Source organism: Ahaetulla prasina, chromosome 13 (genome assembly GCF_028640845.1).
Source record: "Ahaetulla prasina isolate Xishuangbanna chromosome 13, ASM2864084v1, whole genome shotgun sequence".
NCBI classification, from domain to species: Eukaryota; Metazoa; Chordata; class Lepidosauria; order Squamata; family Colubridae; genus Ahaetulla; species Ahaetulla prasina.
In genome coordinates this window covers 19,381,748-19,404,800 of record NC_080551.1, presented here as the reverse complement: position 1 = coordinate 19,404,800, position 23,053 = coordinate 19,381,748, and the positions used below count along the sequence as shown (strand labels likewise).

General features: G+C 45.2%; 1 protein-coding gene across 1 annotated transcript in view; it reads right to left on the bottom strand.

The window, feature by feature from the left end:
• Window positions 1-917: 917 nt before the first annotated feature.
• Window positions 918-23,053, bottom strand: part of LOC131184686 (tropomodulin-3-like) — a 30,570-nt gene continuing 8,434 nt past the window's right edge. The window contains exons 2-10 of the mRNA XM_058156319.1: window positions 21,398-21,589; window positions 20,512-20,668; window positions 12,150-12,272; window positions 11,295-11,384; window positions 10,154-10,284; window positions 9,791-9,898; window positions 8,396-8,539; window positions 6,102-6,246; window positions 918-2,838 (exon numbers count right to left, since the gene is read on the bottom strand). Of these exons, the coding sequence (XP_058012302.1) occupies window positions 2,804-2,838; window positions 6,102-6,246; window positions 8,396-8,539; window positions 9,791-9,898; window positions 10,154-10,284; window positions 11,295-11,384; window positions 12,150-12,272; window positions 20,512-20,668; window positions 21,398-21,523 (1,059 nt within the window). The 5' untranslated portion in view covers window positions 21,524-21,589 and the 3' untranslated portion in view covers window positions 918-2,803. The remainder of the gene's footprint in view (window positions 2,839-6,101; window positions 6,247-8,395; window positions 8,540-9,790; window positions 9,899-10,153; window positions 10,285-11,294; window positions 11,385-12,149; window positions 12,273-20,511; window positions 20,669-21,397; window positions 21,590-23,053) is intronic.

The window sequence follows — 23,053 nt, the reverse complement described above, 5'->3', positions numbered from 1 at the left end:
TTGGAGCACCCACTTATAGGGAGTGATGAAGATCTGACAAGGCCTCCCTCTCCAGGACCCTCCTTTCTGGCAATGCCTCAGGTTCCAGCTGAAGGCCAGGAGGAGGGCATGTCGGAGCACCCACTCATAGGGAGTGATGAAGATCAATCTTGGATTGATCCCAGGCAGCGTCGGAGGGAGAGGCGTGCGCAGCAAAGGAAGAGGCGTGGAAGGGCCAGAGATTGCTGAGTCACTGAGCCATGCCCCACAGGGGATAAAAGTGGGTGGGGTTGCTCTGCAGGCTCTGTGACGGACAAAAGCTGCATATCGTGAGCTTCGGATGGGATATTTTTTCGGAGTTAAGGCTTGGACTTTGTGAATTTCAGACTACTCTTTGAACTCTTGGTTGCCCCAGCAACGGACTACAGATACGCTGCCTCCTGTTTCTAGAGGTGATAAGAAACTTGGCAGGCATTCAGAAAGTAGCTGCCAGAACTTTTATCTGCTATAGGGATTCAGGTTGGCATGTACAAATAAATTACTGGTAGACGTCGTTTGCTTGTGTGTCTTCCTTTGTGAGGTGGGGGGACAGAACACCCGTGTGTGTGTGTGTGTGTGTGTAAGGAAAACATATGTAACTGTTCTTAAAAATATTTTTGGAAACAGAGATCTGACATTAAATAAAGCTGGTGCTTCCTCTGTGCATCCTATTCTACGTACAAAATGGGTACAACTGCCCCTATGTTGTGTTACTGATTATATTTTGCCTTCCCCTTAATTTTCCCAAGGCTAGCCTCATGGGCTATAGAGTGACCACATAAGTGTCAAGCTGCAAATCAAGGTGGTGCTAGCGCAGGACAATATTTCACAGTGATAACAAAACTCGGTTGGTGGCATTTAAAAGCATCTCTTTAATTCCAACTGTTGCAAGGATTAAATTTTTTTAAAAAATCATTTTAACACATTTTTATTATTTAAAAACATTTTTATAATTTGAAGCGAATCAGGTGTCCCCCTCAAAGAACAAGTTGGAATCGTGGACCACCCCAGTTCAAGGTATGCGCAGGATTCTCTCTTTTTGACAAGGGGGAACAGAAACAAGAACCACAGAAAGTGGGGGGAGGGGAATTATCACGTCCTATCCAAAGTGGGATTCCTCATTTACAGCTTTCCTTCCAAACCAGAAACGTGTTTTGGCCAGAATAGTAAGTGTTTCCTAATTTGGAAGTAAGAGCCACGGGGCAGCATTTCCTATAATGGTTGTTCTTTAGTAGATCTTAAATCTTCAAAATCCTGGACTCGCCTTTTGCTGCACCTGAGTCCAGTGTGTGCCACCTGGCTATTTTAAAATAAAGGATTCCCCTTGCACACTCAGTTGAGGTGCATCTCGATTTTCAAAGATGGTGCCTATTACGGGATGGCTCCAAGAGACCTTTAGTGTGAACCCGGCAAGATCCCTCCCAACAGTCATCAATATGTGCTCCATGTCAGGCACACCTTGAAATTCTGGGAAATTCAAAAAGGGTTAATTTTCTCTACCCAGCAGCCTAGCTGTGGACAAGCATCAAGGTGAGCTGCAACAGCGTCCCCGATTGCGGCTGGCCAGAACGTGTGACATTTTCAGGATAGTGTTTCTCAACCTTGATCACTTTTAAGACATGTGGATTTCAACTCCCATAATTCCCCAGCCGGTTATGCTATGCAATGCTATGCTGGCTGAAGCATTCTGGGAATTGAAGTCCACATGTCTCAAAGTCACCAAGGTTAAAAAACACTGTTCTAGGAGTCACAAGGTATTTTGCAACCCACATAAACAGGACTTAGTAAGCACTAATGGGCCAGCATGATGTGTTAAAGCTTAGCAGCCAGAGTTTGAAATGCTGCAATTTATATATATACACAAATATATTTTCTCTTTTTCTCTCGCACACATATTTAAATACCGAGTAGCAAAACCCAACACTGTGCTGATGAAATGGGGGGGGGGGGGGAAATCTGTATAAATACAACCACTCTAGACATGGCAGAGCAACATGCGGACAAATCCTGTCCTGCAAATTCATAGAGAAATAAGCTGCCCAGGTTTAAGGCACCCAGCACCAACTCAGTTTTGCCAACTGAGCTCATCGTGAAGAGGTAAAACAAGCAGCAGCCGAAACAACCCTGAAATCTTCTTACAGCAAAACACCACCATCACTATCTTCATTTCGGGTGGGCAGAATGGGGCGACAGGAGAAACATTAGCCAGAGCACTTGATGTGCATCACTGCAACATAGATGGTGGGCGAAGTAATCCCTTTGTTTTTTTGGGGGAAAAAATTCCCTCCATGAGACACACAAAACATTGGCTCGATGCCTCAGTGCTTATATTAGAATTCCCTATTTCCTACCGGATCATTTTCTCTCGGAGGGAATTGAAACGGTTTGCCTGCTTAACGGTAGCAGTTAACTCTGCTGCTTCTGTGCCATCAAGGTTATAGAGTTGGCCTTTTATCTGCCCAGAAACTCCTGAAACGAAAAGGAATCAAAACTGGGGACAAATGGGGCTAGCAGGTTTTCAAATCGTGTATTGGATACCAGCGCTGGTAATATAACTTTATCAAATATATATATATATATAGAGAGAGAGAGAGGAAGATACATATATATATTTATATATTTACACGCTCAACCGTATGAACAAAAAGAGGAACGCTAATTCCAGTCTTTTCCCTTCTATGCAAGTAAGAAGAAATCTTGGGGTGGCTGAAACCCCAGGTGAAGAAGTGGGTGCTCTTTACGGAGGTCCAAAATCTCTCCTCCTTCTGACTGACGGCCGGAGGGTTTAGGGATGGTCGCCTTCCACTCTTCGCTTGCGAACTGTCCAGACAGAAGGGACAAAAAAAAAAAAAAGAGAGAGAGAGAAAAGAGAGAGAATTAACGTTGGTGTGAATTCATCATGGGCCGTTCATCGGAAGGGAAGGATTACAGATTTTCCTCGACTTAACAGCCAATTCGTTTAGTGGCGGTTCGAAGTTAAGAGTGAAAAAAGCGATTTACAACCAAAACTGATGGCCGTCGCAGCATCATCAAAATTTGGCAACTAGCATGTGTTGGTTTACAGTGTACCGGTGTGTGTGTGTGTGTGTGTGTGTGATACAATTGCCATTTTTGTCCTTCCCAGCTGGTTTCCGACAAAGACAAAGAGGGAAGCTGGATTTTCTTAACAGTCGCTGTGAGTTGCTTTAACCGCTGAGGAAAAAAAAGGTCATTAAAAATGGCGGTGACTCATTTCACTTGCTTAAAAGCAGCGGAAATTCTGCTTCTAAATGGGGGTCATATGTCAAGGACTGCCTGTAATCCAATGGGATACTGGGGGCTATGCCCCAAAGGGACAAGGAAATGGACGGGGCTGGGATTAAAAATAAAACCAAGTTAAGATTTAGTTCAGCTTTAAACAAAAACACCATTAAGGTTTAAACAAAAATACCGTTAAGGTTTAAACAAAAATACCGTTAAGGTTTGAACAAAAATACTGTTAAGGTTTAAAATCAACGAAAGGCACTGAAAATCTCCAAATGAATTCCTTCTTCGCTATCATTAAATGTACCAATTTGGTGGCAACCTTTGCAGCAATTTAGGAGAACTGCTCTGTAACTTTCAGCCCAGGGGTGAAATGCTCCCGGTTCAGACCGGATCGCCCAATCCGGTAGCGATGGAAGCAGGTGGTTCGGAGAACCGGTAGCAAAAATCCCTGCCTCCCCCCATGCCCAGCTGAGCTACGCAATCATCAGAGGTTTTTTTTTTACTTTTAAAAGCATTTTTTCTCCAGCTGAAAAAATGCTTTTAAAAGTAAAAAAAAACAACTGATGATCGCGCAGCTCAGCTGGGATCGTCAGAGCCTTTTAAAAGCACTTTTTCTACAACCTCTTTGGCCGAAAAGGTTGTAGAAAAAATGCTTTTAAAAGTTTTTTTTTTTTAAAGTTGGCCACGCCCACCCGGTCACATTACCCCACCACCACCACCACGCCACGCCCACAGAACCGGTAGTAACAAATTTTACATTTCACCACTGTTTCAGTCCCAGGAAAGCTCCTGCCTCTGCCACCCATGCTCCATAGCAGGGGTGGTATTCACTTACTTTCCCTACCGGTTTGCAAATGTGAGTGTGTGCATGTGGTTTGCTGATGCGCATACACCTTCCGCGCATGTGCCCGGCTTCAAAAATGTGCCTAAATAGGATGGCATAGAGCCAGAGTGGGCGTGTGGGCACATCTGCAATTTCCGCTACCGGTTTGGTCAAACCGGTCCGAACCACCTCTGCTCCACAGCCCTGTCTGAATATACCACCTTTGTTCCACAGCCCTGTTATGTCAAACCACCACACTAGCAGCAGCTAAAACCGCTCCTGAGCAGGAGTGTTCGTGCAGGAGCAAAGGACAAGAGGACAGCAAAAGGAAAAAAAACAACCAACAACCATGCAAGGCTTGTGGGAGGGAAGCATGCCGAGAGACAATTAGGCGACCTTTTTCAAGAGACCTTTTCTCCCTTAGCGCTTATTAACCAAGTGGGCCATTTGCAAGAACCTCTTCAGAAGCTTCAGGGCTGAAGAGATGCAAGGAGCTCGGCAGATTTTTTTAACTCCCAGACGCCAGGCTAAAGATGGAAGAAGAAAGGAGAAAAGAGAAAAAGTACAAGAGAGAGATTCCACAGTCCTGGATTTTGGAGACGCAAGAGGGGAGAGAAGGAGAGCAGAAGTGGCTCTCGCAAGACGCTGAAAATTAAACCCCAAACAAAAACCAGATTATTATTTTGCTTTCCAGTTCAGAACGGTTGCGTTATAGGGTGGAAGGCATTCAGTCAGTCTCCTCGTTCAGATGTCTGTCTTTCAGTTTGGTCGAACAAGAGGTGCGTAAATATCTAAGGAGATCCTCCGTCATCCACTCAGGTCATGGTTGTCCCAAAGGTGCTTTTTTTCAAGAGGCAGCTGGACTTTGTCTTTGAAGATGTTTCGCTTCTCATCTAGAGCTGAAGAAGCTTCTTGGATGAGAAGCGAAACGTCTTGAAAGAAAAGCCAGAAAGTCGGGTGGCCTCTTGGAAAAAGCACCTTTGGGAAACATGCATTAAAAGAACCTACACAGGCCTGCAAATCATCATGCCGTAGCTGTGAGCTGCGATTCAATGCTCTTACCGAGTGTGATATTTGACACCTGAACTGGAGGTTACTTTTGAAACGAACCTATTGGTCTATCTGAGTTTTCCAAAAACGCACTGAAATAGATACCGCGCTTAGCTGAATTATCGCTTGAAAGAGTGAAAGGACTCTGCATTTGCACAATAAAGTTAAAGGTTCCCCTCGCACATATGTGCTAGTCATTCCCGACTCTAGGGGGCGGTGCTCATCTCCGTTTCAAAGCTGAAGAGCCAGCGCTGTCCGAAGATGTCTCCGTGGTCATGTGGCCGGCATGACTCAATGCCAAAGGCGCACGGAACGCTGTTCCCTTCCCACCAAAGGTGGTCCCTATTTTTCTACTTGCATTTTTTACGTGCTTTCGAACTGCTAGGTTGGCAGAAGCTGGGACAAGTCACGGGAGCTCATCCTGTTACACAGCAGCACTAGGGATTTGAACCGCTGAACTGCCAACCTTTTGATCGACAAGCTCAGCATCTTAGCCCTAAGCCATGCGTCCCATTGCATTTGCACAATACTAAGTCATGGCCTATGAAGATTCTCAATCATCCAGGCCATGGTTGTCAAAAGCGAGAGCGCTTTTCCAAAAGCCATCAGGACTTCCTCAGTTTTTTTCCTTGAAAATGTTTCGCTTCTCATCCAAGAAGCTTCTTCAGTTCCAAAATGTTTACAAGGAAAAAAACCTCAAGAAAGTCCAGATGGCTTTTGGAAAAGCACCTTTGGGATGAATTCATATTGGAAGTTATTAATATCTAAACCGAGCCTCATTTTTGGCGGGAAGCCTTGATCGCTTTAAGAAAAATCAATAAAGAAGGGAGCAAGCCATTCAGGAAACAGATCTTTATATATATATATATATATATGTATGATTTATTATTCCTGGCTCGCTTGTACTAGAACGAGGAATCATAAGAAGTTCAGCATCACCCTTTCAAAGCACAGCTTGTCTTACCTAAATCGTTGTTCTTCGTGATCGCGGCGGCTGCTCTGGTACGGGGTCCTTGCTGCATGAAGTGATACCCAAACTTAAGTATCTTGGTGTTTTCCTCCAGCATCTTGGCAATCTCCATTTCTACGGGTGTCCCGAGCTGCTGCCTCTGTCAAAAATCACCCAAGGTAGAAGTCAACAAATGCTGTCCAATTGCAAGTCAACAAATGCTGGCCAATTGCTCGAAGCTGATGGAGCACGATGTCAGAATGGGGAGATTCAGCCTCCTTGGCAAACGGCAAACGGCTTACGTGGCGAGGAATTCCAAAGGGCTTTGGAACATTTAAGATTGCAAGTGCAAGAAGCATCTCATTAAAGCAGTTGTATCTTTTTGCAGTGTAAGTTTGGGGGGGGGGAACCATAGCTGAGTCACTAAAGCAGCTGTGTCCTTAACATGTTTCTGAAAAAGTTGGAAAAGAGAGCGGCTAGTGCCTTCGGTGGCCACTGTGGCGTAGGGAAGCAACATGCGTCCTCTGAAAAAACCAAAGAGGGTCACACAGTGTTGTGGCCGGCCAGCGGATCTGGCGGCAGACTCAGACAATGAGGAGGTTGGGGAGGAACATGGGCCAGTCCTGGAGTCTGGGGAAGGCTCTGATGAGTGCTCTGCATTGGAGGCAGAGATGGGGCCAGGGCCGTCTGACAGTTGTCAGCTGCCTTTGGAGTTGGACATCAGTGGGCCAGAAGAACAGCTGGAGCCTGTTCCCCGTGTGCACATGTGCAGAGCTGCCAGGAGAAGGGAACAGCTAAGGAACAAGGGTCAACTCAGGAGTAAAGCCACAGGTGGACGGTGAATGGCCCCTCCCATGGGGAATAAAGAGGGGCGAAAGGGGAGTGGAGTTTGCTGGAGACAATTAGTTCAATTCATTAGAGTGAAGATCTGTTCCTGACTTCTTGCCAAGTATTGTCTGTTACAGAGTGGCGTTTGGAAGATATCGTCCTGGCAGCTCTCCAAGCCTGTAATTGTGAAATCTCTGGAAAGACTTGGCCGGGACTTTGCTGGAGAGGAATTCCCTTTAAACTAAATAAAAGGGGTTTTATCGGGATGAGGAGTCAGCTTCGTGCTTTTGGGAAGCCTAGGTCAGAACACACAGAGATCGACGTAGGAAGACAGTAAAGGCAAGGTGGATGATCAGTGGGATTGCCTGGGCTGGAAAACTTATGACTATCGTAGGAAGGAAGAAACACACAGGCCACTTGGAGAGAAGAGGAGAGGGGCAACAGGCATTTGCCTCATTGTCCATGCCCTATAAAACCACTCCAGGATTTCTCTGTTGTGGTCCGCCAGCAGTCTGCGGAGCTGGCAGCAGAATCGGACAACGATGAGGCTGAGGAAGAACAGGGGCCAGTCCTGGAGGCTGGGGAAGGCCCGGATGAGGGCTCTGCGTCAGGGGCAGAGATGGGGCCAGGGCCATCGGGGAGTGATGTGCAGACTCTGGAGCCTCCAGAGCTGCCAATAGAGAGGCAGAGGAACAGGAGGAGCCTGTTCCTAATGCATGCATGAGAACAGCTGCCAGAAGGCAAGAGCAGCTCAAGCGAAGAGGATGACTCGGGAGTAGGGCCAAGAGATGATTGGCCCCTCCCATAAGGCTTAAAAGACCAGCAACGGCTCTTGGGTGCTTTGTCAGAAAACAACGTCGATAGACTTGTTTCTTGTCTTGCTGCATTTATTTCTTGTCGGCGTCTTCTGCTTCTGAACTTTTGCCAAGAAAAGCCTTTGGCAGTTTGCTTAATTAGACCAAGGTTGGTGATAAGACTGAAGAATTGTGTTACGAAGAATATGTTTTGAATTAGTTTGGACTACGCTGAGAATGAGTTTAATTCTCAGCTATTCTAATAAAGTCTGTTTGTTTTCGAACTGATTGCGTCTACTACTACCTACTTGGGCCTGGGTCATAACATTCTCTGGGTTCTTCTTTGTTTGAAATTTGGCACAATTTCTGTGTCCGCCAAACCGCAGCCAACCCAAAAATGTTCGGCCCAAACTTCCAGAACGTTTTGGATTTGGGAAAAAAAAGGCCACTTCCTATCTCCTTCCCATCCCAACAACAGCGAAGGAAAAGAGAATTCAATTCTTTTAATAAAATGGTGAACAACACCTTTCTTGCATTTCATAAGCAATTTTCCTGCAAGAGGGCAGGAAAAACAGCTCTCAGAAATAGCCCCGAGGAAGAACCCGTCTTTCCAGCTTCAGTTTTAAAACAAGGCTCGGTTGGCCCACCTTTTAGTCCCCCCAGGTAAGAAGGAGGTATTGAGGTTACCTGGTTATCGATTTTGATCTCTGACAAGGTTTCGTTCTCTCTCAGTGCCTCTATTAAGGCCAAAATGCCTGTGCCGGTGATGAAGTTGGATTCAACGTTGAGGCTCTTCAGTGTCTGGTTCGCCCGCAGCATGTCCGCCAAAGCCTCGAGAGACAAGAAGAGCGGCAATGAAGTCCACACTGGACTGGATTCACAACAGAAGACACCCATGCTTCCTCACATACTGCGTAGCAAAAGAGAGAAGCCGTTGCCCATAAGTGGCACCTCTCAAAGCTAAAACTGAGATATCTGGGACTGTTCTGCTTTGAAAATTCTGGTGTCTTCAAACATTACGTCTATAGCAGGGATTGTCCAAACTTGGCCCCTTGAAGAGTGGTGGACTTCAACTCTCAGAATTCCCCAGCCAGCAACTTGCTCATATTTATAGCTCATGTTGGCTGGGGAATTCTGGGAGTTTGAAGTCCACCACTCTTTCAAGGGGCCAAGTTTGGACATTTCTGGTCTATGAAGATTCTCAATCGTCCAGCTCATGGTTGTCCCAAAGGTGCAACAGAATTTTCTTGGGTTCCCCCCCCCCACTTTCCTCTAAAACATTTTGCTTCTTATCCAAGAAGTTTCTTTACTGTAGTTATGCTGAAGAACAACCGAAGTGAAGAAGCTTCTTGGACGAGAAGCAAAATGTTTTCAAGGGAAGAAGAAAAAAAAGATGAGAAAATCCAGTTGCCTTTTAGAAAAACACCTCTTGGTCTTCAAACGTTACCTTGTTTTCCTGAATGGCCTTGCTTTACAAAATTGGCTTGGTGATGCGTTGCTAACTTGCCTCTAAAGCAGGGGTCTCCAACCTTGGTCCCTTTAAGACTTGTGGACTTCAACTTCCAGAGTCCCTCAGCCAGCAAAGCTGGCTGAGGAACTCTGGGAGTTGAAGTCCACAAGTCTTAAAGGGACGAAGGTTGGAGACCCCTGCTCTAAAGTTTAAATATTAGTCTAAAATTAATCAGATGGCTTCGTCCAAGCCAATCAAAAGCCACCAGATGCCATAAGACTTTCAGATTCGTTAACAACTCCTCCACTTGAGGGATCTGACCAATGGAAGAAAGCTTAAGGAGATTTGGCCAGCCTCCTTGTCTTAAAAGACCAATTTGGCTCATTATACTATCTTGGATCACATTCCAGGATCTCCTCCTGTCATCGGTTCTGATCTATCAGTTACAGTTGATTCCCCAAGGCTGGAAGAGACCAGACAGATGTTGAAAACATCTTTCCAACACCCACAATGGTATTAAGATTAAATAGATGTAAGCGACTGTCTGTTGAATGGGCTGGGCTTCCCTCTCCCAGCTCCAATGATCTCATATGAAGACGCAGTTGTGAGTGCCAAATCTGGCTCTTTCTTACAATGGCCACGGGGTCATTGCTCCGAGTAGCTGCAAGGCTGAAGCTCTTCACATAGGTGTTCGTCGCCAGGGCTTTGGCAAATTCTTTTAGAGTCGGGATGGGGATGTTCTGGAAGGCAAGCAAAAAAAAAAAAGGCAATCTTGTGAATATTGTCTCAAACTCTTATTAGAGTAAAATGTGCCACTCTCTGAATGGTGTGAAGAATCTGTGTATTTGCAGTTTTTGACATTCTCTGCCAACACACGACAGCGGAGGATCAGGCTAGTGAATACGGCCCCATTATCGTTCCCATAAATTGCAATTCTATAACTGCGACGCTCTTTCCCTACAAGGAGTATTTTACTCGTTCTACTCAATTCTTACCTTGATATTGTTCAGGTTTACTTCAACAAGGCGAGGATCGTTATCTTTAACCCGCTGCAAACTCTCCTCGACATTTGTGGGGTTTGGCGGTTCATCAAAAACCGGGATTACCTTTTCACCTTTCACTACATCTGAATTAAGAAAGAAAAACCATCCATTGTAGGCACTGATTGTATTTCCGTTACCAGTAAAGTCCCTGCTCAACCAAATAACCAAGTGCCGATTCTGGGGTATCTCTGTGCATCTCTTTAGGCTGGCTCCAGCAGTGTGTCGGAGCCAGGGTAGATTTGATTTAAATCAAGTGGATTTAAATCATGATTTAAATCACTAGTAAAAAGGCTTGTGGATTTAAATCATAATTTAATTTCCTCTTTTTAAAGAGGAACTGTCATTTTTGTCCCGCAGCAGCTCCTCCTCTGACCCGCTGTTGACTCACTGACAATCCCAAATATTGCAGAATATACAGCCTCCTGCTACATACCTAAGCTCCATTTCATGCTGAACGAACTAAATTATGAATGTATCTTAAATAGAAAATGCTCTTTAGACAGATTTTTACTCCAAATGCATTTTATTAAAATAAATTGACTGGTAAGACAGTCTGTTATTAACAGCAGCTGCTTGCAATTACTGCAGGTTCAAGCCCCACCAAGGCCCAAGGTTGACTCAGCCTTCCATCCTTTATAAGGTAGGTAAAATGAGGACCCAGATTGTTGGGGGCAATAAGTTGACTTTGTATATAATATACAAATGGATGAAGACTATTGCTTGACATAGTGTAAGCCGCCCTGAGTCTTCGGAGAAGGGCGGGATATAAATGCAAATAAAATAATAATAATAATAAAAAAAATTATTTAAATAAAAAAAATCCGATATTTCTGATTGTTTTTTTTAAAAAAATCATCTATTTTTATCCACCCCGGCTGGAGCTCATCCCTCACTCTACCAGAAAAGACACATGCTTTGTGTTAAGACTTTCCAAGTGCTTCATCACTTGAGACTTTCAAGAAGAAGATTGGACTGCCATTTGTCAGAAATGATGTAGGGTCCCCGGCTTGAGCGGGGGTGGGTGGGGGTTGGACTAGATGACCTCTAAGGTCCCTTCCAACTCTGTTAACCTGTTTAAAAAGCGGACACTCACTTCTGAAACTTTCACCGCCGACACCGTTGCTGCTTCCCACAATATCCTGGAACTGAGAGCTGCTTATCAAGTTGTGCATTCCCAGGATGGCTGGAATCGAAAGAAAAGAGGGTGGGGGGGGGAAAGGCATCAATCATGATCGGGCTTTATCCTTTCGCTTCAAACGAGGCACGAAGGGGCAATCCACCTTCCCATTCCCCAGGATTACTGCGGCTAGCCTCAAAAGCCTCAAACAGCAAGAGGGACGGATTCAATCGAGAGCATCTTTGGAAGTCCTGTAGGCTAGGCATAGATTCAGGGGTTCGCTGCTGGGGGTTCGCAGGGGTTCGGGAGAACCTCTAGCTAAGATTTTGTGCACTTCGGTGAACCCCCAAATCCCACTCCTGGCTGGCCTCGCCCACTAGTGCTGGGTTTCAAAAATTTTTACTACTGGTTCTGTGGGCGTGGCTTGGTGGGCGTGGCATGGCTTGGCAGGCGTGGCAGGGGAAGGATACTGTAAAATCTCCATTCCCACCCCACTCCAGGGATATTCTAAAATCCCCATTTCCTCCCAATCAGCTGGGGCTCGGGAGGCTGAGAATAGATGGGGGCGGGGCCAGTCAGACTACCGGTTCTCCGAACTACTCAAAATTTCCGCTACCGGTTCTCCAGAACTGGTCAGAATCTGCTGAAACCCACCTCTGTATTCCGGCCATTAAAACACTCTGCTGACTCCATTGAGTTGCCCAGACTCCACCCCGCCGGGGATTATGGGGTCGTTAAACGAAGGTGATGATTTGGTCTTCGATAAGCGAAACAATCAAGCAACTCTCCCACTCTAAGCAACCTCTCCCCACCATAACAAATCGTACACACCTGCAAGATCACACAATTCTGTGTCAGTAGCGCTGGTCAATGCCTCCTCCAGTTCCGGATCAAGCGCCACTTTTTCTTCTACGTACGACTGTATTGGTTTCTGTTTGGGGATAAAAACTTTTCCTGTTCAAAGGAAGATAAAAAAAAAATATGCAGGTTAGGACGGCCTCAGCGATTAGCTCGGAACAGGTGACTCTAAAGCAGAAGTAACCTGGTATCTCTGTTCGGGACTGTAGAATAGAATAGAGCTGGAAGGGACCTTGGAGGTCTTCTAGTCCAGCCCCTGTTCAAGGAGGAGAACTTATACCAGACAAGTATACACTCAGACAAGTGACTGTCCAGTCTCTTCTTAAAAGCTTCCAGTGATGGAGCGCCCAAGATTTCTGGAGGGAAGCTGTTCCACTGGTTAATTGTTCTCACTGTTAAGAAGTTTCTCCTTAATTCCAGGTTGCTTCTCACTTTGATTACTTTCCAACTGTTATTTCTTGTCCGGACTAATAATTTGACCCCCTCTTCTTTATGGCAGCCCCTCAAATACTGGAATACTACTATCATGTCACTCCTAATTCTTCTTTTCTTTAGACTAGCCAGATCCAAAACATGCAGCCGTTCTTCGTAAGGTTTAGTGCCCATGACTGCAGTTCTTATCAGCACCAGGAAATGCTTCTTTTTAGCAGCCAAATACTTTTGAGACCGGATTTTGGATGGAAATTCAAGTCCCACCTTAGCCATGAAAGCCAGCTGGGTGACTTTGGGCCAGTTCCCCTCTCTCATCCCATTCCACCTAACCGGGCTGTTGTTAGGGGGGGAAATAGGAGGAGGAAGAGGTAACAGTAACAGAGTTGGGAGGGACCTTGGAGGTCATCTAGTCCAGCCCCCTGCTCACGTAGGAGACCTGTACTAGGGATTCGAACCGCCGACCTTTCTGATCGACAAGTTCAGTGTCTTAGACACTGAGCCACCTACTCAGGCAGGTGCTGGATGTGTTTGCCACTTAATAGAATAGAATAGAATAGAATAGAATTTTTATTGGCCAAGTGTGATTGGACACACAAGGAATTTGTCTTGGTGCATATGCTCTCAGTGTACATAAAAGAAAAGATACCTTCATCAAGGTACAACATTTACAACACAATTGATGGTCAATATATCAATATAAATCATAAGGATTGCCAGCAACAAAGTTACAGTCATACAGTCATACTTTGTGTTACTTGTAAAAATAACAAAAGGCAGGATGCAGCTAAAAGAAGAGGTTTCAATTGCAGAAAGGCAGAAATAAATAACTTTTAACAGTAAGAATAAGTCAACAATAGAAACAATAGCAGAGGGAAATAGCGGGCTGCTATTCACTGAATATCTTTGGCCAGATGGACACTTTATTTTAAATTTCTGTCCTGAGCAAGGAGTTGCTCTTCCAACCCTATAATTATACTATATATACCACACTCTATAAGTATACCACATGCACACATAAACACTTCCCAAAATAAAGTGCAAGTATATCTATGCATGTGTTTAAATCTTACCATACTTAACTCTATGCAGGTTTATACTTACAGGTTTCCTCTAAAAAGGGATTTTTTTTTTCTATGTACCGTGTTTTCCCGAAAATAAGACCTTATTTTCTGGGAGGTCTTGTTTTTTTTGAGGTGCAGGAGGCGACGAACATGGTCACTTCATGGCTGCTGCCGACACAGCCGCTTCTCAGCTGCCACCCGAGGCTGTGCATGCGTTTCCAGCCATGCTTCTCAGGACTCTGCATCATGCTGTCGGCCTGGCTACGCCCCTGCGACCAGATGTCCCGCCACCGCCTCCCTGTTTTTCGCTAATGGCTTTTGTGGCGGCCATTAGCGTGACAGAAGGGATGCGGTGGCTAGGGTCACGGGAGCGGCCGTTAGGTAAGGCCGTGTGGGGAGCATGGGGCATATTCCTCCCTCTTCCTCCCTCTCTCCGGCCTCACATCCTCACCTCCTGTTGTTTGCGCGGCAAGCAACCAGAGGAAATGGTGGGGACCGGCTGCGCATGCGTTTAGATATTTTTCAGGTAGGGCTTATTTTCACGGGAGGGCTTATTTTAGCGCATGCGCTCAAAAGCCTGATTGGGCTTATTATTAGCCGGGGCGGTCTTATTTTCGGGGAAACAGGGTAGATAAATGTTCTCAAGCATCCTTCTAGGCACATATAGGAAGGTAGATATTTTAAACCAGGGGTCTCCAACCTTGGCAACTTGAAGCCTTGTAGACTTCAACTCCCAGAATCCCTCTGAGGAATTCTGGGAGTTGAAGTCCACAAGGATTCAAGTTGCCAAGGTTGGAGACCCCTGTTTTAAATGATAACAAACAAACTCAACATAGGAAGCAGAATTGCACAAACAGCTGCGGCCCTCCTTATTTAACTCCCTTCACCATCTGGTTTCTGTTGTACATTTATTTGCACATCATCACAAGCTTTGGCTGGCTCTAACCTGGATTATTATTTTTCTTTAAGAGGAAACGTCAGAAAGAAAATTTGCAGCATCTGGAATCTATTTCAGCAACATTGCAATTAATGGAAGCCAGCAGAAGACTGAAAGGTTGGCATTTTCTGGGGGGTTGGGGTGGGGGCATTGAGCGGCATACAAGTTTCATAAAGGGCTGGTTGAACAAACCATGATTATCTCGAATCAGGAGGCTCCTATCGTGCCAAGCCATCAATCGCATTAATATATCAATTATCAGGGCAGTCTTTACTTTCGCTGCTTCGACCCAGTGAATTAAATTATATCAGTCTAGATCACATCTGCTGTATTTTGCGGTGACCGGTGTTGGATTGGTATCTTTAGGATGGGAGCCAAACAGAGTTTAGACTCTTGCAACTGTCTCCGTTGTTTTATTTACATAAATGAAGCCATCAAGGCTGAAACCTCCAGGCAGTTTATTTCACTCGCCTCCCATTCTTTGTCCGCTCTAAGTGAGCTGTAATCCACCTGTCACTTTGCTAGGAATATGAGAGACTTGGCGGAAGCACATCTGAAGAAATTAAATTTTGAATACACCTTCCTCCCCCAACCCTCCCGCCCCCTCACAGTGTTTCTCAATCTCAGCAAATTTAAGATGTGCGGACTTCAACTCCCCAAATTTTGTGAGCTGAAGTCCACCCATCTTAAATTTCCTGAGATTTGCTCTAGAACAAAGCAAAGCATTCTTTATTCTTCGTTCATTAATCAGACTTTCTTTTCTTTTCACCGACTCCAGATACTGTTACTAGCAACAGCAAACCTTTATTATTTTTAAAAGCAGAATAAAATAGTAAAATGTTTTGTCAGTTCCGTTTGGAAGCAATTTTTTTTCCAGAGACTGAACATTTAATTTCAAAGTGAAGCAGACACCACAGGCTACCCTCATCTGAACCCTATTTAAACCCAAGCTGGGCTATTGTTCTCTTCCAGATGCATGATTAACACCTTGAGAATGCAATTTAGCTGCTCCCTCTGCAAAATGGGTCATACCTGAAACATAAGTTTTGTTTAATCAAAGCTAACAAGATTCTCTCTTGCTTGAACCTCACCTCTGCTTGTCTTTAGAGAGAAGTTAAGATTCCTTTCCAGGTAATTAGCAAATACTTTTAGGGGAAAAAAATATTAAGTTTATTGTTTACTCACTCCAAGGATTAAAAAAAAAAATCCCTACCCTCTATGGCCTTTGGAAATAATGACTTAACAGTTGGCAGAAGATCAAAAAAACTCTTGCAAATTCTTCCCTCTTGACGCATAACCCCCACACAAAGCATTGCCCAGAGAGCACATCTGCACAGCCATTCACAAAAGCCATGGCTGTTCTGACGATGATGATTTGGGAAGGCTAAACTTATTTACTGCGGAAGCTGCTCAGAGAAACAAGAACCGGTTTTGCTCGGTTTGAATAAACCAGAAAAAATACATCCAAGATCTGCCTCCGTGCTTATGCGTGGACGATTTCTGGAGCGCAACGAATGGCATCAAAGCAATGGAGGGAGACGTTCAAAGTATTAGCATCAGGGAACTCCTCCCTGGGCTAATTAGGATTTGTCGAGTAAATGTTCTGGTTTATTCCATGTATTATGCTCAACCATAAACTAGGCCTTACAAACCTGAGTTGGCTGGTTTCATGCAACGCACTAAGCTCGAATCAAACCCAAACAGAAATGAAATAAAATTCAGCAACCATGAGCTGGATTCATGGTTTAGCTCCAGGGGTCGGCAACCTTAAACACTCAAAGAGCCACAAAAGTCCTAACCGGAAGCCCCCCCCCCATTCAATTATGAAGCCGACCGGAAGTCCGGATCCCCCACCATAGAGACTCTTCCTAGCACAGCATCCATTTTCCTCTACCTGCCGTAACTGAAAGCCCTATCAATTGTGGAGCTGACCAGAAAACCCGCCCCTTGGCATAGAGTCTCTTCCTGGTGCGCCGTGATTCCCCCTCCCCACCCCACCAACCAGAAGCTCCACTCAAAACTGTGGTGCCGATCAGCGACAGGGAGCTGCAGCAGAGGGATGAAAGAGCCACATGCGGCTCCAGAGCCACAGGTTGCCGACCACTGAACTAGACTCTCAGACTGAAGCCATTGTAATCAGAGGTGGGTTTCACATAATTTTACCATTGGTTTGCCGTGCACCGAAAATGTGAGCGAGCTTTGCGTGCGCGCCTTCTGCACATGTACGTGTGTCTTCCGTGCATGCGCTTTGCTCGCACACGCGGCTTGCATACATGCATGTGGCTTGGAAAACGTGGCTAAATAGGACGCAGGTGGCCATTACTGGTTCACCCGAATCGGCCCGAACCGGGTGAATACTACCGACTGTAATATTCTACCCTACTAGTGAATAGTGGAGATAAGAATCCAATAGTTCTCTATGATCACTTCCAGCCGATATGTCTACTGATTGAGAAGAGGAAGACGAGTTTAATACTTCAGCAAGCTGGTAGGTTTTATTTTATTTTTATTTTATTAGCATGCACACATTGCATGCCATATTCGTTTTATTAGCACGCCCGTATAAAGCTTTATAACATTCCTAAAATATTTTCTCTTTGAGAAAGATCACACGCCCTGAGCTAAAAGACATTAAAGGAGGTTCACAGAGACCAGCCCTTATGCAAACACACACACAGGATGGCAATTCAACATGGTGGCATCCAGGACAAGGAATTACGGGAGTCGAACTCCCAACACTTGTGGACACGCCAGGGTGGAGACGGGTGATCTCAAGGTTAGTTCACATGTGATTGGCTGGAGTTGAAGGTATATTTGGGATACCCAGAACCGCTAAGCTAATTGCAACAGCACCAGACACCGATCCACGTCCGTTCTAGGCGAGTCTGGCCACACCCTTAATGAGAAGCAATTAAGCAAGGCAGGTCCATCATCAATCATCATCCCAAGCCAAGTCAAATCTCTGGGTAGCTTCGGTAGCAGTGATGAAGCTGCTTCAGACCAGTGACATCCTAAGTCAGTGATGGTGAACCTTTTTTTCCTCGGGTGCCAAAAGCGCATGCATGAGAGCAACAGTGCACACGCGTGTGCCGACACCCATAAATGCAATACCCACCCCGTAGGCCCTGCCCTCTGTGCATGCATGCGCGACCACCACCCCACTCCCCCTGCCACTTGTGCTTCTGCCTCCCTGAAGCCTGCTAGCACAAAAACAGTGGGTAGGGGCGCCATACACCCCCACGCTCTGCACATGCGCACACGACCCCCCCATCCCCCACACATGCACATGTGCGGCCCTCTCCCCGGCAGAGACCCGGAAATCAGCTGGCCAGGGGGAGGCGCGCAGGCATGTGCGCTGGAGCTGACCTGGGTGTCGACTTGTGTGCCCGCAGAGATGGGTCCACGTGCCATCTGTGGCACACGTGCCATAGGTTCGCCATCATGGTCCTAAGTCAACTGTTAGATAGAACCTAAGTCCTATCTCTTCTGCCAACCTAGCAGTTTGAAAGCAGGTAAAAAAGGCAAGTCGAAAAATGGGGACCACCTTTGGTGGGAAGGGAACAGCATTCCGTGCACCTTTGGCGTTGAGTCATGCTGGCCACCTGACCACGGAGACGTCTTCGGACAGCGTTGGCTCTTCGGCTTTGAAATGGAGATGAGCACTGCTCCCTAGAGTCGGGAACGACTAGCACATATGTGCGAGGGGAACCTTTACCTTTAAGTCCTATCTAAGTGTTGCACTATTAGAGGAACGTGGGAAGCTGAATTCTGTGTCTCATCAGACATGGTCCATCCAAGCTAGCATTAGCAACACGGACCAGGGTTGTCTGATCGGGCTCTCAGGTCAGTGTTTTCCCCATCCGCTACCCATCTGAGAACTCCACGACCTCTTAGCCACAAAGCTGCCCTTGTCAGCTCAGTGAGAATTTACATCATAAATGTCATCTTGTGAAAGGAAACTCTGTTGCATCAGCTCCCTTCGCAGGCCACAGTGGCTCATTGTTCTTTTCACCCAAACTGGAACAAGGGGACAAGACGGTCAAGCCACTGTGTAGCAATGGTGGATTTAAAAATAATAATAATATTAAATTATTAATAACATAAATAATGATAATATATATTATAATAATTTGATCTTTTGGAAAGATGGGGTTTTGGCCCATTTCCTTTTTAAACTCCAAGGAAGCTTGCTGTACATGTTTTCGGTTACTACAACCCTACTCCCTAGCGCAGCCTTGGCGAACCTTTTGGCGAAACGGGAGCACGGAACCCATGGGGGAGCACCAGAGACCGGAAGAGCACCTCCCCAGCACATGTGAACACTGGTCTTCTGGTTTCTCGTGTGCATGAGGGCGTGAAGACCAGCTGCCTAGAATTAAGGGATTGGATGGGATGCGGGGCGGTGTGGGGGGAGAAACGCCACTCCTCTGTGGAGGGATTTCCTCTCAGGGAGTCTCTCTCAGCCCAGCCTACTTCACAGGGCTGTTGTTTCAGGAATAAACTGGAGACGGAAGGGTCCTGCCCAGAACTCACAGACCGAAGGCAAGAGAGAGACATGAAATATGCATTCACGCTTTGTACTAAGTCCAAAGTTTGTTCTAATAAAATGGGTGGTAAAATAGTAAAATAAAATATCAAATAATATAAAATAAAAATAATGCAAGTAAAAAAAATACAAATACAAATAAAAAAATAAAATAAATAAAATAAAAATAAAATAAAATAAAATAAAATAAAATAAAATAAAATAAAATAATAAAATAAAATAAAATAAAATAAAATAAAAAAATGTAAAATAAGATTCTGGGGGAACTCAGCTCCTCGTGGCTTATTATGGGGTCACGTCCAGCTGATGGCGGCTTAATAAACAAGCCATAGTTCAGCCTGATACAGGCAGTCCTTGGCTTACAATCATTTGTTTAGCGGCCGTTCAAAGTTACAATGTTGCTGAAGAATGAATGACCGGTCCTCGCACCTATGACCCGTCACAGCATTCCCCACAGTCATGTGCTCAGAATTCGGGTGCTTGGCAACCTATTTACAATGGTTGCAGCGTTCTGGGACGACGCGATGGCCATTTGTCACTTTCCCAGTTGGCTCCTGACAAGGGAAGTCAATCTGGGGAACCTGGATTCACTTAATGGCCACGGCTCACTTAACGACCATGCTGATTCACAACCGCAGCAATAAAAGTTGTAAAATCAATGCGTGACTCATTTTAACAACTTCCTCAGTTAGTGTCGTGTCCCACTCCTCCGCTGACGGCCGGGTCAGGGAAATCCGAATCAGGTGTGCCTCTGCAGCTCTGCCAAAGTCCTAGCAAAGTCCTCAGGGCAGGCAGGAGACCAGAAAGTGACTTCAGCAAGATATGTTTAGACTTTGCCTGACTCAGAGAATGCCAGAAAGCAGGTCCTTTATATAGGCCATGGGGTGTGGCTCCATGACTCAGCACTTATCCAGGCCTGCCCCTCCCTTCCTTCTGATGCCGCCACCTATCAATTCTTCTGAAGCGAGGGTCACTCCAGTCGGCAGCTGTTGGTAATAAACCTCCCTCAGGCTCACATGCTGTGGGGGAGGGGGAGGGGTCTAGTTGCTCCGTTTGCCTGGGCATGGAGCCAGGGCTGGGGCCGGGAGGTGCTCCCTCCTCCTCAGCCTGTCTGGGCATGGAGCCAGGGCTGGGGCCGGGAGGCATACTAGGACATTCTTCAGCGTTCGGAAGCAGATAAGAAGACCCCGGCTGCGCTGAGAGCGGGCAAGACACAACAGTTAGCAGCAGAGCTTCCAGTTCCAGTTATGGCCTTTAAGTTAAAGACTGCCTGTATATGACTCCAGCCCGTGAATGGGGAGCAGAGAGAAAAGAAAGCGGAGCTTGGACAAGCCAAGTTGCTCAGTGGGAAGCCGTTACCTTTCTTTTCTCCCGTGTAAGGCACCACCTCCTCGACATCTTTCTGCTCCAGGGCTTGTTTCTCCAAAAATGAGAGCAGCTTTTCTCGGTCAAAAGGCCCGCCGGGTTTTTTCAAAGTCTGGTCCTTCTGCCGGAATCCCGCTGGCAACAGGGCGTTCTATGAAACGAAAGGAAGAGGTGAATAGCAATAGCCCTTAAGACTTATATACCGCTTCGTAGTGCTTTTGCAGCCCTCTCTCAGCGGTTTACAGAGTCAGCGATTTAATGGGCAGCTTTCACCTGGGAAAAAACAGAGAGAAGGCTACAAGGCAGGTTTTTCTCAACCTTGGCAACTTGAAGACATCTGCACTTCAACTCCCGGAATTCCCTAGACAGCATGGGGAATTCTGGGAGTTGAAGTCTACGCACCTTCAATCTGCCAAGGTTGGAAACCCTGCTCTAAGGCCTTCAAGAGGAGTCAGAGCTAACCTCCTAGAGTGAGTCCAGGCTGGTTCCTCACTTGAACCCTTCTTCCATCCAGAAACCTATGGAAACACAATAGAATATAGAAGGGAAGGGAAGGGAAGGGAAGGGAAGGGAAGGGAAGGGAAGGGAAGAATAGAATAGAATAGAATAGAATAGAATACAATACAATACAATACAATAGAATACAATAGAATAGGGAAGGGAAGGGAAGGGAAGGGAAGAATAGAATAGAATAGAATAGAATAGAATAGAATAGAATAGAATAGAATAGAATAGAATAGAATAGAATAGAATAGAATAGAATAGAATAGAATAGTTCTTAGTTCTCAGTTCTCAGTTCTAGGTTGCTTCTCTCCTTGACTAGCTTCCATCCATTGCTTCTTGTCCTGCCTTCAGGCGCTAACAAAACATTGGCACACACCTCTGGATCAAGGTCATCCAGGACAGTTTCCAGTTGCTTCAGTTCTTCTTCGGTCAACTTGCCCAAAATTTCATCTTCATCAAGTTCCCTGTATTTGTCCAAGTCTTTCCGGAAAGGGAGCGCCATCACTCTGGCAGACCAACGTCAGGTAGCTTGATCAACTAACAGCAACCCTTAGCTTTGGGTTTTTAACTGGAAGGACAGAAAGGGGGGAAAAATACACTCGTTTGGCAAAGTTGCACAAATGAATGAAATTCACACAAGCAACTCATCTGAAGATGCAGGAAAAATTATCCGCAACTGCTTTACCGCAGTTATGCTGATGGCTAAGCATGCCTCCAAAAACTTAAGATGATGCACAACAATCTAGAGATGTGCAGTTGTCATCACTCAGACAGGTAAGGTGCTCAGCATTATTAACGTACATCTAGAAAAGCCTTGACAACTTTACAACGTTATAGAGCACTGCACACCAGAACAACTAGAAAACTAGAACAACTAGAAAAAACAAGTTTTTTCTTGAATGCCATCACTCTGCTAAACAAATAATTCCCTCAACACTGTCAAACTATTCACTAAATCTGCACTACTATTAATCTTCTCATATCACCCATCTCCTTCCATTTATGACTGTATGACTGTAACTTTGTTGCTTGTATCCTTATGATTTATATTGAAATTGATTGGTTCCTGATTGCTTATTTGTACCCTATGACTGTCATTAAGTGTTGTACCTTAGAATTCTTGATGATCTTTTCTTTTATGTACACTGAGAGTATATGCACCAAGACAAATTCCTGTGTGTCCAATCACACTTGGATAATAAATAAAAAATAAAATAAAAAATTCTATTCTGTTCTGTTCTATTCTTATTAATCTTCTCATTATTCCTATCACCCATCTCCTCCCACTTATGACTGTACGACTGTAACTTTGTTGCTTGTATCCTTACGATTTATATTGACTGTTTCCTAATATGATTTGATTGCTTTTTTGTACCTTTTGACTATCATTAAGTGTTGAACCTTATGATTCTTGATGAGTGTATCTTGTCTTTTTATGTACACTGAGAGCATATGCACCAAGACAAATTCCTTGTGTGTCCAATCACACTTGGCCAATAAAAAAATTAAATTAAATTAAATAATTCTATTCTATTCTATTCTATTCTATTCTATTCTATTCTATTCTATTCTATTCTATTCTATTCTAGATATGAGGATTTCAACTCCCAGAATTCCCCAGTCAGCCACGGAGGAGATGTTGGCCTTCTAGTTCAGCCAGCCCAAAATGTTCTCTTGCTAAAAAGCACACGTCTCCTATCAACCTTCTCCAACCTGGCTCTCTCCCAAAATTCAATTGTACTTCCTGTTATGTTAGCCAGGGATTATGTAGAGTTTCAGACAGGGAAATGGATGGCGTATAGCATAGGCAGCCAAGTCTTTGGCTCCAAAAATCCCAGTCAACATCATAATCAACTCTGTAAGTACTGGAGTAATATCCTGAAGTACGCCTGGAGCTCTTCGGGGCAACACAAAACACTTCAAGTTCTGTGGAGACCTTGATGCATTCTGAACTGAGTCGTTTTCTTACAGATGTTTCATTACCCAACTAGGTAACGTCATCAGTGCTAAAAGGGAATGGGTGCTCGGTCTG